At 43.5% G+C, this 17,450-nt stretch overlaps 1 protein-coding gene and 1 long non-coding RNA gene across 4 annotated transcripts; one reads left to right on the top strand and one right to left on the bottom strand.

The window, feature by feature from the left end:
- The first annotated feature begins 979 nt into the window (after positions 1-979).
- On the top strand, positions 980-11,921 carry LOC111272404 (uncharacterized). The gene is made up of 3 exons (XR_015315723.1): positions 980-7,288; positions 7,470-7,578; positions 7,990-11,921. It is a non-coding gene; the product is annotated as an uncharacterized LOC111272404 (long non-coding RNA).
- LOC111272403 (bifunctional purine biosynthesis protein ATIC) lies at positions 11,463-17,450 on the bottom strand. 3 transcript variants are annotated; one of them, XM_022853839.2, is made up of 6 exons: positions 17,259-17,450; positions 15,821-16,093; positions 15,510-15,686; positions 14,133-14,883; positions 13,377-13,905; positions 11,463-13,235 (listed from the first exon to the last, which is right to left on the bottom strand). In XM_022853839.2, exons 2-6 carry the CDS (start codon positions 16,058-16,060, stop codon positions 13,106-13,108), a joined length of 1,827 nt encoding a protein of 608 aa, XP_022709574.1. In that variant the 5' UTR covers positions 16,061-16,093; positions 17,259-17,450; the 3' UTR covers positions 11,463-13,105. The 3 variants fall into 3 exon arrangements, with proteins under 3 accessions (XP_022709574.1, XP_022709575.1, XP_022709576.1); XM_022853840.2 differs by having other exon boundaries at positions 15,821-16,014; positions 17,259-17,449; XM_022853841.2 differs by lacking the exon at positions 17,259-17,450 and adding an exon at positions 16,972-17,055 and having other exon boundaries at positions 15,821-16,014.

Genomic DNA, 17,450 nt, shown 5'->3' with positions numbered 1-17,450 from the left:
ATAACCTAAAACAATATAATTTCGTGCCTTAGATACCCTCGGTGACAACAGACATAACCTTCTCAGCTTATAAATAGTCAAAACCATATTTATTGGTCTAAAACAAACATTGGATTTCGACTAATTCCAATGGGTACTTGTAGAGATAATCTTCCTGGGCAAGTTTTTACGCGGACTCCTGCAGTCAGAGCAAACTATGAAGGCCTATCTTAAGGGTAAAACGTATGTATCATATAAGTCTTATTCACATGTGGCGTAACAATACACATACGATATTGGAAAAGTGCTTATTTTTTCTAAATAGGTCCCTACCGATATTCTACGGACTCTTAGTCATGACGGATCACTAAATTCTGGTATGAGTTACGGACATAATTTCTCATCCGCCCCCTGCGAAACCGTCTGTATTAATAATGGTCGCTTTTATGGAGCTGAATGAGCTCCATAAGTACGTATCTTGACGTCGGCCTAGTCCTATCGTACAACAGACATTGACTATTGTGTTTGACAAAAAGATATTGTATCTGTGAGTTCGAGACCGTGCGTATTGTGTCACGTATATATATATATCCATGTATCCAACTGACTGCGCACATACTGAAAAAATACAATAGAACTTATTTGTTAGAGTAGAATTTCCTTTATTAGCGCGCTTGAGAAAAGATTGTGCCTTCCCTTGAATCGGCGTCGTTGGAAATCGATAACCACGATTTCCCTTACCGACCTGACTAGGCTGGGTTGAAGGTCGAGCTACGGTGAAGACACGCAGTCTGGATAGATCACCATTCCAGGAATAACACAGCGTTGCTTGGTGAAACGCCAGAAGAGGCAGGTAGTACGTGTTCGATATAAGATAACATGCAAATGGGAATTTCCAGAAGCTAGATTGAGTGGATTGGACCAAAACTCCGGGAAGCAGTCAACCACGTCGTACATAGCGAGTTTAGGTTGTGCGATCATTATCTTCGTCACTGGCAAATAAGAACGAATTGTCACTGTTATTGGCTTATGGTCGTTTGGATAGGTATATAGAGAAATTCGCTTGTTCGCTTGAGGAAGTACAAGTTAAGCTTCTTCAAGGGGTGATAATTGCCGGCAGGAATGCTAGTCTATTTCTGGAATGAAACGACTTTTTAGTGTTATTGAAACAGAAAAGGATGACAGGGTAAAGATCGTGTTTCCGAGTCTGCGTCTCTCACCTATATTGACGCCATCGGCCGAAGAGGCAACTCCTAGAATCAGGCAACGAACACTTACAAGTGCAAGTTGGGCGCGTGTTCCGGGAGCCCACTTTTCCCTAAACTTGAACGGCGGCTGGCCAGTGCCACTGATAAAGCATGAAGGTGATAGACCCAGATTCGTTTAAATTTTTACGTTATGTTAAACGGCTATTGGCGTTTGCAGTACAGCCGTTCCAACTAATGTTAATGTCAAACTATGGCTAAGCGTTAAACTTATATCGCTTTTGATATGCGTTTATCTATAAATCAATCTATAACCGTACTACAGCGCGGAGTGTATCATAGAATATGTTTTCGTGTTAGGTAGGCAATATTAACCTACCATAATCTGTAGCGTATTTTACTGAATATATGTCCAGACGTTTACAAACATCTGTGTTGTATACGTATATTTGCAGGGTAGTATTGCGGAAAAGTCACTGACTTGCATCAAAGTGGTGTGCGTTGCAGTCTATGCAGCGCACTTCTTTTTTCAAGTTAAGGCATGCTCTACAAGTTCCCTACCGGACAAGATCGTTTGAGGTAGTTCCGATTAAGTTAAGGGTACCGAAATCCACAAAAGTATCGCATTTCAAAAATGTTCTCTTCCACCGTTGCACATTTAACATCACTATTTGTGTTAAAATATCATATCCGTAATACGATAAAGAAGGTATTGGTATTATCACTGACTGTTCTAACGCTCTATGTGCTATGTGTGTATGTTACAGCCGAAATAATGAAGCAATTTGACATCAATGGATGGGAAGAGACACCACTTCACGGAGTACCTATATTTCACTCTTTACACGACTGACCTTATTCGTAACTCTAAACGTATAGGGATGCAGTGACGCGCCTACTTTCGCTGTTCCTGCCGCCTCCGAGGCAGCATTCCAACTCATTAGCGTTCTCCCACGGCCACCCTTATGGAAACTTATGGGTGTCGTCAAGCTTTACTCGCTTGCTTGATTAAGATGTACGCACTACGTTTGACCTAGCCCGGAGAGATGGCGACGATCAGGACGTCTGGTTCTTCTGTTCCTTCCAACAACTATGATTTGTCGTATAGGCCACACAGTGTACACTACACTAGATAGATTGTTTGAAGAAATGATAATACCATGAGTTTTTTAGCCTTTAATGGCGCAACAAATAAGCCAATGGCGACATTTTCGCATAACGGCTCAATGACAGAGTGGCATTTGTACTCGAGGGATGAAATATCGAAAATGCTATTTTTTGTCATCTGCCAGTTACAGCGGCGTGTCTCTAAAGAAACATAGCACTCTCGAAAAAAAGTCTTTGAATAAAGCGACAGAAAGGTGGGCGAGAAGAGGTCTGGATTGGTTTGGAAGAAGGGAGAACGGAAAAGCTCGACGGCAAACGGCTACCTAACCGAAAGCAGGACGAAAAAGATGATCGTGCTATATCAGCAAGCCCTGCGTCATTGGGTGACTGCCTTTGAAAAGCCCGCTCTCAGCGTAGCGGATGAGTTCATTAATAATGATCTTAACTGTATAGGTCAGTTGATTCCTGGTTCGGTTCATTGGCAAGCATCAATCGGTCACCTAGTAGTATCGAAATGACATTGAGATATATGGAATAGAATTTTATTTACATTGTATCAATGACCCAGCTAGAATAGTCTTTCTAAAGCAAATCCGATAAAAGGATTTTAGACATCTTGGCTTTTAAGAATTTTCATCAAAGGTTTATAACTAAAAGTCATTTTAAATATTGCCAGAATCTCGTGTAGCGAAGCTGCCGCTGAGAGGAGCAGCTATCGCCGGGGTGGACTGTGAGGCTAGGGTCGTCCTACGAACAAAACGTTTTCTCTTCAAGTGGGCGCCATAGTTCTTTCTTATTATTACCATTATTGCTGCGGCGCCGACAACGATCAGTAAATCATCGCCATAAGCATATGATTGCTCGCGGCGGACAGAAGGGGGCGCGAAAAAAGTAAAGTATATCGGAAATTAGCGTCTTTGCCGAAGCAAACATTTGAACAACGGAAAATTGAGCGGCGGTGACTGGCTGAAAAGTTAGATGAAGCTGTTCCTTTGATTATCGGACGAGTGACACGACGCTGAGTCCACTTGAATATATCTGATTCATGCTGTCTACGATGGTACCTAGGCGTGCAGGGAACTAGGTATATCAATAATATACGACGACTTTGTCAAAAACACAAAGTGTATATCCTTGATATTTTTAGTTAGCTTGCATGCTAGCAGTTAGCATTTGCTAATAGGTAGTGACTGATACAAGAACATTTCCTCTGACGTATTTCTCTATGCTCCCGGATGGGGCCATTTCATCGTGTAAACCTAATTTAGCGTAAAGATAAAAACAGCTTAAAAAGCTAAAAGGTTCTTGCTAGCAGCCACCGCTGCCTCCCCATGACCACGTAGAGTACCTGCCCTGACCTACAAACTGCAATTATCACGCATTTTTACGTTCAACTGGCTAATTGTCGCATGCGCACTAGTTTTCCCTTGAAATCTGAGCTTCGGGACGGCGTGAGAAGACCTATTTATCCACAGAACGCGATGTCCTTCGGCCATTGACAAGGCAAACTATTTCTAGGAGACCCAAACACCCACTTCGATAATGACACAGCATAGACTGTCTACCACTACTCTGGGAGACCCAGCTATCCGCTGTTCGGTAGTTGCTCAACGATTCAACTCTGTCCTGACAGTTTTGCTCGTAGTGCCCGTTCGGTGGCCATAAACAGCGCCATGGAGATACCCTCACTATAGAGTAATGTTTGCTTAAAATGGTGCCAGTGAATAATAATAACAATAATGTACCTTCTATAAAACTGTTGCAAATAGCCGAATTGGACTATACGTTGCTCTGTATGGGCTGGCTCACGCACGACTGAACACTCTGTCCGCACTCTTCCACACGCCCCCGTCGAATGGCCACTGGTCGCAGTAACAGCCATTAAGCTCTAGACTACGCAAAGAACATTAAGCGGACTTAACGAATGTACCGAACTCCTAATATCTGAACCGGCCTCTTCAAACAAACATATATCTTGTCACAACGCGCCTAGGTCAGCGCATGTGCCTAGATCGGACTGCACTGGAACAGCGAGCTTTCTGCCGGCCACGAGAACTTGGTGTTCTTTTTGTATTTTTTTTTTTTTTTTGCTATTATGTACAGTTTCTATCTGTCTCGAAATGCTGGCTGCTGGTTTTCGTCAATCTAATTGGAATAGCTTATTGCAGTAAGCGCGCTGTCGATCGACCCAAACTCTCTGTGAACATACGTTGTTCAAAAAGACACACATAAATTTCAAAAGGACTGTACCACACATTTTATCTTGAGGAGCTACAGTCTTTAACCCAGCACACATCTACCGATTAGAAATAAAATGGATAATACGCGTTAACAGCAATACGTTCTCCTATATATATATAGCCGGTGAATATCTCCCAAGTGATTTTTCTCGGTTTTTCTCACGGAAAAATCCGCCTTCGGAGGCACCCACGACGACTTAACTCGGTATTCTATGGATTTTAATAGAACGTTTTCGACTGCAGCTCTTCAACTCAGTTCTCAACAAACTCTATGGGTAGGCTTGCACTTTATCGACCCAGCTAGCCGGAATATATTTGTGTGTATGCGTCAACTGAAGTAACAGGGAGCACACCACCGCCATAGCGTTATATAGCGATTTAATGTGACACATAGTGACCGTTATACATTGCCGCATTGCCCGACCGCCCAGCATTGACGAAAACACATGACTCTATAAGCTCTGAACGGTATTAGGCATCCACAGCCGGCGTTCCTGCAAGTCTTTATTACGAGTTTGATGGCGGAGCCGATCGCCCGCTGCTCGAGAAAACGGGGGATGCCGATGGTCGTGGGGATGACTCGACCCGGTCATCATCGCAAACGTTGTGATGACCATCTGTGTAATCATTGCTATCACAGTAGATAAATAGGTATTTACCTCAATACAAACGTGCTTATTTCCCCTTCCTTCGCTGTTACTGCTGGCCACAGCGGCAGTGCGCCTTCGATTAACCCACACCCGCGCACTTTTCTTTCAACCTTCAAATCAAGTAAAGTAAACAGGATGTGCTAGCCCCGGTAGAGGCTGATTGGTCACTTCTTCATCACAGGAGATCGCTCGCCATGTGTCTATCTATCTGCGTGTGTCTGGGCGTACAACGAATCACTTCAGATGAGCCGAACATGCGGCTCCTGGAAGGTGTGGCGTCTTGCGCGAACCAACTGCACTGCTTCCTGCATAGGAGTTAACATACGATCAGTAAACTTGCAAGGTCCTGTCATGCGATAGGCTAACACCGTCGCAACAAACCGATATTATCGCCAGCAGCAGCAGTACCAACGACAGTGGTCGAAGCCATATTACCATGGTCCGAGTAAGAGAATATTATCGACGGAGATTGTTTGGCTATAATCTAAGGTAGGCCTAAGCAATAAAGATTCGATCCTGGCCGTGTTTACCGCCTTCGATTCGGGCAGAAAGGCCGACATTACAAACAAGACGACGTGGCACAATTTATTAGTCCTAAGATCGAGAAAAATTGTCGCTGCATGTAGACAATGAGAAACAAATCATTCATTGAAACGTATATATATGACGGCTACATTAGACAAACGCAGTCGTCGTTCATATGGCAATATGTCGACAGACAAAGGAGCTTTACAGGCCGTTTGACATAATCATGCCTTTGCCCCCTGTTGTTTCAAAATATGTTGGGGGAATAATAGAATTGAAGTGTTCGCCCTTTGCAAGGCATCAAATACACACGACGGCTACATTTGAGTCAACAAGTTTTACTATATATATAGGAATGAAATAAAGTATAGAGAATGTCATATCTTCAGCTTTCTTACGATCAACACTACCAAATTTTTCGTTTCGCTAGCGATAGCATATTCTTTAACCCTACAATGATGAAGAACGTCTTCATTAGAGATTTTTCCCTTTTGTCCATTCTACATCGATCGCTGCATCGTACCCGCTGTACGTTAGTGGACCAATACCGTAACTCCCGTAGGTGTATTCCTCGCCAGCTAATAGGAAACAAATGAACTTACCAAGCCGACATAACAGTCTAGAAGCGTTCAATTTGTATGTAAAATATACGTTTTGCTAGTTTTGGTTAGCACTCTGTTAATCACTCTGACCGACGTTCTCTATTCGAAATGGCAACGTTTTAATGTCGGACCGATCATTAATCGCGGCCGTTGCCGGCGGCCGATGCACGCGGGTCGAATACACTATCAGATAGCTATAGTTGGTGCTGAGCACCGTTAGTCAAAATGTTTCCATAGCAATAATGTTACTTTGTTCGTCTGTTATTGCTGCGGTTGTTTTTGCTTCTGATGCCGCTGCTTATAGATACCACGCCATTTGAATACGATGACAGCTCATCTTCCAGTAGAGCTAGAACCAAATGACGACAAGAAGAAAAAGATAACACCTCAAAATACACACAGACCCAGAACATAATAAAAAGAATGACCAGGGCTCTAACAGCTAGCAGCCGTCGTCATTTGCCGTATGTTACTTTTATGTGTGTATCAGTGCGAACGGTCATATGTTTTGAGCGCGCGCGCTCGCGTCTGCTCTGCGAACTCCGTTACCCTTCATTCAGTTGCATCTGGAACACCAAGGCCAGCCCCAGTCGTGTTCGATGCTCCCGCTCGTATCACTGTCCTCCGATACGGCGATAGTTACATTTCTATACATCGAACTTCTGCCATTGGAGAGACGAACCAACGCTCGAAGTGGCGAAAGATCTAGCGTGTGTATGTGTTAGTGATGTGTGGCTGGCTTGTGGTTTTGAGCATTTGGATGAAACAACATCCGAGATAACAAAAACGGGACGAGATCACGTCGTTGTATCTGAAAGGACCGGATAGCCCTAGGAGGAAAGCATCAGCAGCAGGGCTCGTTCACAGGATGACTGAAGAGCAGACGCGTTCAGCGATGACAGGCCGATGAGTCGATGCTGGCGTACGGCGGGGAACGCGAAAGCGAATTGTCAATATTCGACGAATTTCGTGCAAAAACGGTGCGTCAGAAAAAGGAATAGAGAGGAAAAGACAGGAATAGTAAGGAAGATACCTCATAATGACTAACAATAATGGGTTTCGTTAGAACAACAGGAACCGTTAATGCGAATGTTGATGGGGTGCGCAAGGGAAAGAGAAGAATATGATAGAAGTCACATGTAGTTTGTTTTTGATTTTCAGATGGCAAAACACTCTTTATGCGCCGTTCTTACATTTATCTTTAGCGCGAATACGGGTCCGCGGGGTAGAGCCAGCAACTGGGTACCAAAAAGTCTTCACTTCTAATCTGGTTGGGCACCTACAGACTGATGTGGTCTCGTGATTATAAATTTGTTGATAGAATAAACTATTACTTAAAAGATAACAACAAATAAAACATAACCGCATTATTCGTAGAGTATTACACATCCCTAGAGTATATTGCAGCGTATGTAGAACGTCGAGATTTCACGGTCATATGAAATGGGGTAACTCAGATAGCTAGGAATATAATATTCGAATTAGTGAGCTAATTTATGGGGAGACTGACGACAACAAACCTGTTGTGGACCATATTTTTCAAATAACCTTTCGTCAATATTATGAAATCGGACCCACTCATCGGCACCTGACAGCCAATATAGGAAGCCCAGAAAAATGGTGTCGCATATACAGCTGTCATTCGTACATTTACGTATCTATAATGCTTTCTATATTTCAGGCAAGACCGCCCATAGGACCAGGACTAATCGAAGCATCAAGGCCCGTCACGTGACCATTACAATCGGAAGTACAGTGGCAACCGCCAAGAACTCGGAAACGAGGCCACCCAAAACATCTCTCTTTCAGAACGCCAAAACGTCTCTCTCATTCAGGCCATACAGCATGCAAGGCCTCCCAGGCGTTCTATGAAAGCTCTTGTTTCAAATAGGTGTAGGCCAGAAGCAGCTGCCTAGAATTCCTTCACCTGCCCCCCTTCTGCAATGGCCGCCGCCGCCGCCGCCGCCTCCTCCAATCAAGACTATCTGGATCACCTGTGCCGTTTACCCTACGCTTTCGCCGCACGAACGACTAGCCTTCACCCAACTGCGCGGCCGATTGGTACACAACATGCCGTATGCTGTGTAGTCACAGCGATACCTCAAGTCGACGGCAACAGCGGCTTTTCGAAACTTCCATCCATCTGTCAAAAACGTTTCATCTGCCTTTCGGCCTATATTCGCCTGGCTGTTTCTGTTTGAAATCATATTTAGCCTCGATTCAAAATACGATCAAAAGTGTGTATATATATGGGTCGGCCAACGCCTTTGATCTTCACGCCTGATTTCGGAGCATCGACAGACTTCGAACAGAGTTTAGCAGCACAACAATTCAACGAATTCCTCAACGGTACTCTACTGAGTAAAGTGAGTGTCGCCCACGACGCTGCTATGGCTATATATATCCACTTGCAAATACTATCAAAAGCAATACACCCTGGATAGCTTAGTCGGTAACGGCATCATTTTATCAATCTTCATTTTGTACGTATATTTACACGATGGCCTGGGTGAGAGCGCGTAGAATGGTGTACTTCATCGACACGTCACTATGGCAGGTAGATGCGTTACTGTTCCTGCCCGCAGCGTTTGGCCTCGCGCAGATATTTCTATGGGAGCATTACGAGTGTATCATTCAGTGATGACTAATGTTTGTTTTTAGGTGTTTATTTTAAATCACACTTAAGAACAAACGTGGAGTAGCAGTAGAAAACCACTGCTGCTATTGAAACATTGGACTTATAATAAATAGCCGTTATTCGCAATTAGCAATAAAAAGGAAAGGGTTCTATTATTTTTTTAGCAGTGTGTACCTTGTAAGTCTATCCATTGTTTCATTGATTGCCTAAATTACAGTAGACGATGTATCGATCTATTTGCATACTACGATAAAAATTACAAAAAATACATTAAAAAAATCGAATGAGTAATTGTTGTACTCATGTACTGTCCTTGAGAAAACGTTCTTCTGGAACGTTTTATTCAACTTCTACATACAAAAATGATCATCAACTTTTATTTGATTTTTGCCCGTTTTGTTCGTAACCTTCTTTTTTGTATGCATCTTTCGTTCGTATTAAACTCAAAAGAGCTTAACGCGTGGAAATCCGCTCGAGGGCATGTCACGCCTGTTTTGCAACGGGCGACGTTTGCCTTCCTGCGTTCTCCATATGTGTATCATAAGTAAATACATACTAAGCACTGCACACAGTTGCCGCTGCATAGGTGTAGCAGGTCATACCTGGCTAGAAAACGCGCTCACAGTCCATAACAGGAAACAACGACAGTAGACCGCAGTCGCGCGCGGATCATATGGACGGGTGGGCACGTGTCTCCTTGAACTCCTCTTGGCAGCTTGAATTGGTTTCCTTTAGCAGAACCAGGCCACTAGCTTTCTTCGCAGGTACTCGCTTCGATGGCTTATAGGAACGAGTTGCTTCCAAGTTGTGACCAAGATGGCGCGACAGGGCCGGCCAGGTTGGCGACGGCAGTTGACGCTAATCTCTTTAACAGCCGCAAAACTCGCACATACGACGGCACAAACCCGAAAGCGCACACATATTGGATTCCAGTTAGATAGCGGCGCAGCGCCGGAGAAATGCAAGCGTGACAATGGTGAAAGATTAAGATCACCTCCGGGTCGCCTAATCACCGCCCGGTCGGCCGAGATGACTGAAGCATCTGAGGCAGTTGCCGGCCTCCACAGTTTCCGAAATAAGGCTGCTCTGCGCACTCTTCTTCTTAACTGCCAGTGCAATAATGAAAATGAAAAAGATCTCCCTGGGAAGATTAAATACAGCAGTGGCTGTTGCAGCAACTTTAAGCAAATCTCGAACATTCGCGCAGCATCCCCTGGCCCCTGGGGGTCTCCTGTCTGAACTAAAACACCTTGCAGCCATAAACGGAGAGACAACTAGGCCAGCACGAAAAGAAGCGAATATGAAATTAATTGCGGTCAATATATATATATATATATGTGTGTGCGAATGTGTGTGTACGAGGTTTTGTTCTATGATGGTCGTCATGATGTTCCTCATTTTGCATTATATAGCAGTCTACAGTGGAATAGGGCGATGATGGCCTCAAGTGGTTGTTTGCCGGAGCGGGTTCTTACTACTTAGGTGTACGATGTCTAGTCAATTCGTAAGCGGCAATATCTCATGCATATGTATGAAATGCAGGGAGTCGCGAACTAGAGAGAGAATTAGAGGCAACGAAGGCGAGATAGGAATTGATATTCCAAATCGTCGAAGCCAGGTTAGAAGAACGGCGTCCATTTCACTTTGCTGCGGACACCTGTACGAGTTATCCGGTGCAAGCAGTAGTATTTCGTAGACCACCCAACATATTCGGTAGAATAGGCCACATGGCTAGATCAGCCATCGTATCATACAACAGCTAGCACCTCAAAAACTGTACGTCCGTATACTGTAATAGATAGTAATGGCAATGAAAGCGCTGATCTCCGTTCTCACAACAATCATACGCCCAAAGCTCGTCTTCTTCAATTCAAGTGCAACTGCTTTGTCAACAGATCTCGTCTTCCTCTAGGAGGAGAAGGCCACACGTTAGCCTATACTTGAATGCAGGGACCCGCCTGTCACTAATCTACTCAAAAAAAGTTTAGTCCATTATCCTCACCCTTTTGAGGCCTGAATATTGAAAGTATATGAGCCCATCTATTGCTTGTGGCTGCACACTGCCGAGCCATCGGGATGCTAGAACTGAGGATGGAGTCATATTAGGTTAGATGTAGGCAAACCGGCAGTGGGAAAAATCGCAGACCCCAGACTGGGGTAAGGGTAGATTCGTGTATGGGCGTAGCGAGGTAACAGCAAGCTCCGCTTTGAGTCAAAAGCAGACGGTCAGTTGGTTCCAGTTAAAACAGATTTCAGATCAGTTATTTTTTAGTTGTTGCTTGTTCTGTAACTGCGGAGCGACGTCTTTCAAACCTACACGTGAATCTATTTTGTACTGATTGCTGTGTAGCTGATATTGTTGACACGTAGAAGGTCCCTCAAGATGTCGTATATTACGTTAGAAGCAGAGATCGCTCAGGTAAGGTCAACGTGTCCAATTTATTCTAATTTATTCGCTCTTATGACCTGAATAAAGGATATTAAAACTTAGAATCCGAATAATAATTTCGAATGTCGCCATTTTTCATTCCATCACCTTATTTTATTTTATTTTTACACTTATTGAGAACCGTTTCAGTGTTAGATAAGCAATAAATTTAGCTAGCAAATTATTATTGCTTAGAAGTGTTATCATTCCAAGGTAATAAAAACTATGAATAAAATTTGTGAGTACAGCGGGAGCGTGCTGGGAGCCATACGCGTTACTATGATGTTGTAGACTCACAGAGTGAGTGGCGCTGACAAAGAAAGAGTCTTGTCTTTGTTGTCCGCTATAGATAATGGGCCTTCAATACAGAATACGCTGCAACTTCCCACTCCCCGTCCCGAAACTGAATCTGAGGGGTTGAAGGGAATCATCACAATGTGATCTTCACTGCGCAAACAACAGTGGCAGTAGTAACAATTACTGCCACAGTAGCTGAATCACGATAGCGACTGTTACAGTCACAGTGGACCCTCGAGGACAAATCATTCACGACGAATGAAATTGGGGGTTCGAGAGTATGCGAGGGTAGCGACAATGAAAGCTCTCGTATTTGTAGTTGATAAGCCTGTCTGATTTTGGGTGGTCTATGAAAGTGGATACTTCACGGGAGATAACGATAGCTCGAAACAGGGCCATCAAGAAGAATAAGCTGCTTGATCGGCTCGACATCGGGCGATGAAAGTAAGATTTGACACAACTGCACCTTATCATGATAAGTTTTTTGTTATCCCGACAGATTGTGTTGTACGAACAAGATTCTAAAAAAATCAAAACCGAAAAACAATGACAGAATAAGATTTGCAAGGTAAAGTAATTAGTTGACTGTGTTTTAAGAGCTGTTATTTTTGGTAGAAGCGTTATGACGAAATAAAATCAAATTGTCCTACTCAGTAGGTCTGATTAGCAGGACGACAAGTAGGCCGTCCAACTCGCACGTGTTGTATTAGAAACGAGTAACATTCATTCGCTATACGTATTGACCTTGTTTGCTACCTTACATACGGTTGTAGCACTTAGCCACGACCATCTCTTTCCGACTCAGTTAATCATCGTTGTAAACATTGGCGAAGAATATAGCGAATAAATCTAAGATGACCTCTTGAGCATGCAGCAGAAATGATCATGAAATATTCTATTGAGAAGAGCATTTAAAATATTTTACAAGTTCCTACACAGCTTTCTTCACGGAGCTTCTCGAACTTTACTATCTTTTCGCTAACTTGTAAGCAGTCTCTTTGCTTAGCCCTATTAAGGCTAGTATCTTTCAAATGAAACAGAACAGTACCAGAGAAAACCGTATGTCTCACTCAAAATACGACAGAGTACGTTAAAAGCAAATTTAAAGATGCAGAGTACATTCAATATCTCTTCGACGTGTAAGAAATGTAAGAAATTGAATATTCAGTAGACGAAAAAATACTTTCATTATGAGAAAAAAAAACCGGTCCTGGATTATTAAACTGTTTGAGGCTATACACTGCGTTTGTGAATAGTTAATATGCTACGATAAGGTAGGTTCCTTTTGCATGTTCAGCCGGATTTGGACACATGTTCACTACAAGCTAAAACCGAGACATTTAGAATGACGCAACAAATATAAAATCCAACATTCTACAGTTACAGGTGTATGTTTTAATAGTACATGAGTCTTGCCGATGGCTATTAGTCTCATTAATGGTGGAATAGACGCAGTCCAGTGTGTATGAGGGTGATATTGTGCTCGTTACAAGCTTGGATCACACCATCATCATTAGTAGAACCACCAGGAGACGCAATGTAGTCAACGCCAGACTGTTTTGCTCTGTAAACATTTACATCGATAGTAAATGAAAAAAAACAATACAAATTAATTTCTGACTAAGCTCGAAAGCTGTCTGAAAGGTTAGTGATACTAATTAAATAATTATTCAAGGGTAATAATGATAAAATAGAGGATACTGACCTGTCAATGTTGTCGCGGAAGGGGAAAAACGCATCAGATGAGATAGTCACCTGGCTGAGCTTGGAAATCCAGTCACGTTTTTCTGCATCAGTCAGTTGCTTGGGAGCGTTCTCTAGGGAGTTCTGGTAAACGTCAGCGGGCATGTCAACGCCAATGACGCCGGATACGAACACATCGATGATGTTCGATTGTTCCGCGCGCTTCACTCCTTTCTTAAACGCCATGTTTTTGACAACGGGATGCTGGCGGAGCCACCAATTGTTGACCTTCTCGCCGGCTAAACGAGTACAGTGAATTCGAGATTGCTGACCCGCTCCAATGCCGACGATTTGTCCGTCTTTAGCGTAACAGACTGAATTTGATTGTGTGTACTTGAGCGCGATTGTCGCCACGATTAGATCCCGAATAGCGGACTCAGGCAGATTCTTGTTCTTGGATACGATGTTTTTGAAGAGGTTTCGGTTGATAACGGCGTCGTTGCGCCTCTGCTCCAAGGTAAGACCGAACAGAGTACGCATTTCCATTACACCTAATAGTTGCAGAAGCAATTAGATCGAGTACATGGGAATATATACTTATCGATACTAATAACATTAATGTAACCGCTACTATTTACGAAATATAAACACGCTCTTGCCTTCGTTGCGCCACAACTTACCACATATGACGTATTTGGAGAAATAGTTACATCAATATGGCCTTGATTGAGCAGACTATGAACAAAGTTATAATCAATTCTGTACGTAAGCAACTAACCAGGCTCATAGTTCGGGTCCATCTGAAGCAAACAGTAAGCTCCACCCTTCTTCTTACGCAAGATCTCAATAGCTTCGGGAGTGTATCCGGGAGCGATAATTCCGTCAGACACTTCTCGCGAAATGATACGTGCTGTAGTGCCATCACAAGGATCTGAGAGTGCAATGAAATCTCCGAACGATGACATTCGGTCGGCACCCCGTGCGCGTGCGTAAGCCGACGAAATTGGCGTAAGGTCTTTGTACAGGTCATCGACCATGCAAAGGCGGGCATCATCGTGACTGAGGGGTAACCCTACAGCAGCACCGGCAGGACTAACATGCTTAAATGATGTAGCCGCAGGCATGCCGAGTGCCGCTTTCAACTCACGAACGAGTTGCCATCCGTTCAGGGCATCGCAAAGATTGATAAAACCAGGTGCTCCGTTGACCACTACGAGGGGCAGTTCGTTTGCCGACGTGGCTAGCTGCGCGGGCTTCTGGTGAGGGTTCATGCCATAACGCAACGGCAGGTGTTGAACTCCGGCCATGTATTCTTTGCGGAAGTAGTCCGAAATGTTGGCGTCGTATTGTGCGGTGTGGAGGAAGGCCTTAACAGCAAGCCGCTTACGCGTTTCCAGAGAGGTCGCTTTTGATGGTGATCGCGAGATTTCATTAGCAACGGCCGTATAATCCGCTGGATCGCAAACAATAGTTACCCGCTCATGGTTCTTCGCGGCCGCACGGAGCAGGGTCACCCCGCCAATATCCACCTAACATGCCAAATACAAATATCATGTATCGTGGATTTTTGCTATAACCATAACTATTTCGTCATCATCATAGAGAACGTTGAGAAGACAAGCCAGAAACCTTTATTTGAACTTTAAAATGAACGAAAAATCGTGCCAAATCTCGAGATACGAAGCGTCAATCGTACTTGAAAATGCACCATTTTTCAAAATATTCAAGCATTTTTGTAGGCGTTTAGCTGTTACTATGCGAACTAAACACTGACGTTTCACTACCGAGGTATATGATGGACGAAACCTCTATGCGATTTTTATCTGTGACTGATAAGAAGGAACAGTATGCAGTACGGCTCATTCTTTATCAGCAGCGGCGCGGCATGGCATCACTCCTTGGACTGTCGATGGTCAGATGACCTGGTTAGCCTTTTTGCAAGTATTGCATCATATACGCAGGTTATGTATTCAATATAAATGTATCTTGGGTTTTACATTACAATAAAACAGATTCTCTGTACAATAACTACAATCCGTAGCTCAAAGTGATTTGCATAGAACATTTTGATCGACAGAACATGTTGTAACAATAGAACGTGTCTGTCTTCTTATACCAATAGATTCTGTTTGGTTTCGTTTTCGATTTGTCTTACCTCTTCAACGGCTTTGGCAATGGTGACGTCCGGCTTTGAGATTGCTTCAACGAATGGATACAAATTACACACAACAACAGAGACGAACTCATAATTCTGATGCCGCATGTCAGCAATATCTGATTCGATTTTTCTCGAAAGAATCCCTCCGTGAACGGCTGGATGAAGTGTTTTCACCTAAGCAGTGTTATCGTATTGATAAAGGTTCCCACAAAAACACAGCTAAATGTGTATTATCCATTAATTAGCTTAATATGAGCAGCTTGTATCCGAGATTTTTTCTTAGCTATGTCTAGAAACGATTTACATACCCGTCCTCCGAGTATTTCTGGATGACCAGTGATCTGCGAGATGTCCCTGATTTCCATACCGGCATCTCGGATGGCCTTGGCAGTTCCCCCGGATCCTGCGAGCTTATAACCTGACTGGGCCAATGCCCGAGCAAGGTCCAACAGGCCGGTCTTATCAGACACAGACAAAATAGCGATTTCGCCCGTCATCCTGGCTGCAGTGTGGACAACACGTCGAAGTACGGTTAACTTGCTAAGCATCTACCATCAGTGCACCACGGCATTGATCGCTAACTAAAAAAGAACGGATACATTGCTCTACTGGGTAAAACGCTTACTTTGAATTACTTGTTTGATTCTACCTCTTCGGTGATAACACTCGTCTTTCTCACAACCAGTCTGTTTTTTTGTTATTAGAGAGAAAGTGATTATGGAAGGCTGCGGAAGAAGCGAAGAGCCCTTGGCTGGACACGTTCGTACCCCGCGGACTGATCCTTGATGCTCATATTCAGCACAAACAAATAAACCCATGACATGACATCGTTCACTCGTTTGCAATTGACTCGACTCCTCATTGGCTTGTAGAGGTAGAAATAACAACGACAATCGGTCGGCCGTGACATGTTTACAGAGAAGCCACTGGCCGTACGCGATAGCTGAGTTGAACGTATCAGATCGGTAATATAAGATAACTTTTTCACTAAGAGAAACTCTGTATTACGTACATAGTACGCATCTACAGCTCGCTAGGAAGACGCCAGAATCTTAACAATATAACAGTACTGTTAAACGGATACTAAACCAAATTAGTGAACTTACTTTCGAGTGATCGAAATAAATCTGAGAACGTGTAATTCTATATTCCGGTTCATTATCGTTATCTTTACGCATAGAAATTCAGTCTGAAATCGTTTTATCCAAACAACGGTAACCACAGGGTGGTTCCTGGCTGTCTGAGAATAGAAACGACTGATAACGGATTACAAATGGCCGCCACTGATCGCCAAAGCTGGAGCACCAGACCGTTGAGTATAGAAGGGTCCTGTACACAACCAGATCAGTAATTAATCGTCACTGAAACCTAGAGGTATGTCAATGAATACTGTTGTTAGTTGTCGTTACCACTGCAAGCAACAGACTGAGACTAGAGAATGAAACTTAGATTGTTTTACCTAGACTTTTCAACGATACCAGGAGTCGGTCCGCTTTGGCGCCATTTTGTTATTGCTCCAAGTTTGCCCGAATCGAGGCTTGTTTGTAAAATAGGCAACAAATTGGATTCTGTTAACGGCAAAGCGTCGGTAAGTACAGCGGCAGCAGCTGTAGTAAATAACTCCGAAAAAATCACGTTACTGTAAAATCGCACTTGAAACTGACATTGAAAGTAAATGATTTTTAATTGATTCGTCGCTAAACGTCCAAATGCTTATAGCAGATACAAAGCGGAAAGGGTACCCACGATGCACTGTAGTATCTCCTTGTTTTCTGCAAATGTTTTTTCTCACGGAAGAGGTGTAGCACCGTGGCAGTGGGGCAAAGAAGAAGCGACGTTGCCTACCGCGCCAAAATGATCTTCGCGCAGCGCTTAACGACGGCCAGTCGGTAAGAAGGATCTGACAAGGATACACCGGTGAACGAATGTTTCTTGCAC

The sequence above is a fragment of the Varroa jacobsoni genome, unplaced genomic scaffold (genome assembly GCF_002532875.2).
Source record: "Varroa jacobsoni isolate VJ856 unplaced genomic scaffold, vjacob_1.0 contig02170, whole genome shotgun sequence".
NCBI lineage: Eukaryota > Metazoa > Arthropoda > Arachnida > Mesostigmata > Varroidae > Varroa > Varroa jacobsoni.
Note: the sequence above shows the minus strand (reverse complement) of the source record. Positions and strands in the feature narration are given on the sequence as shown.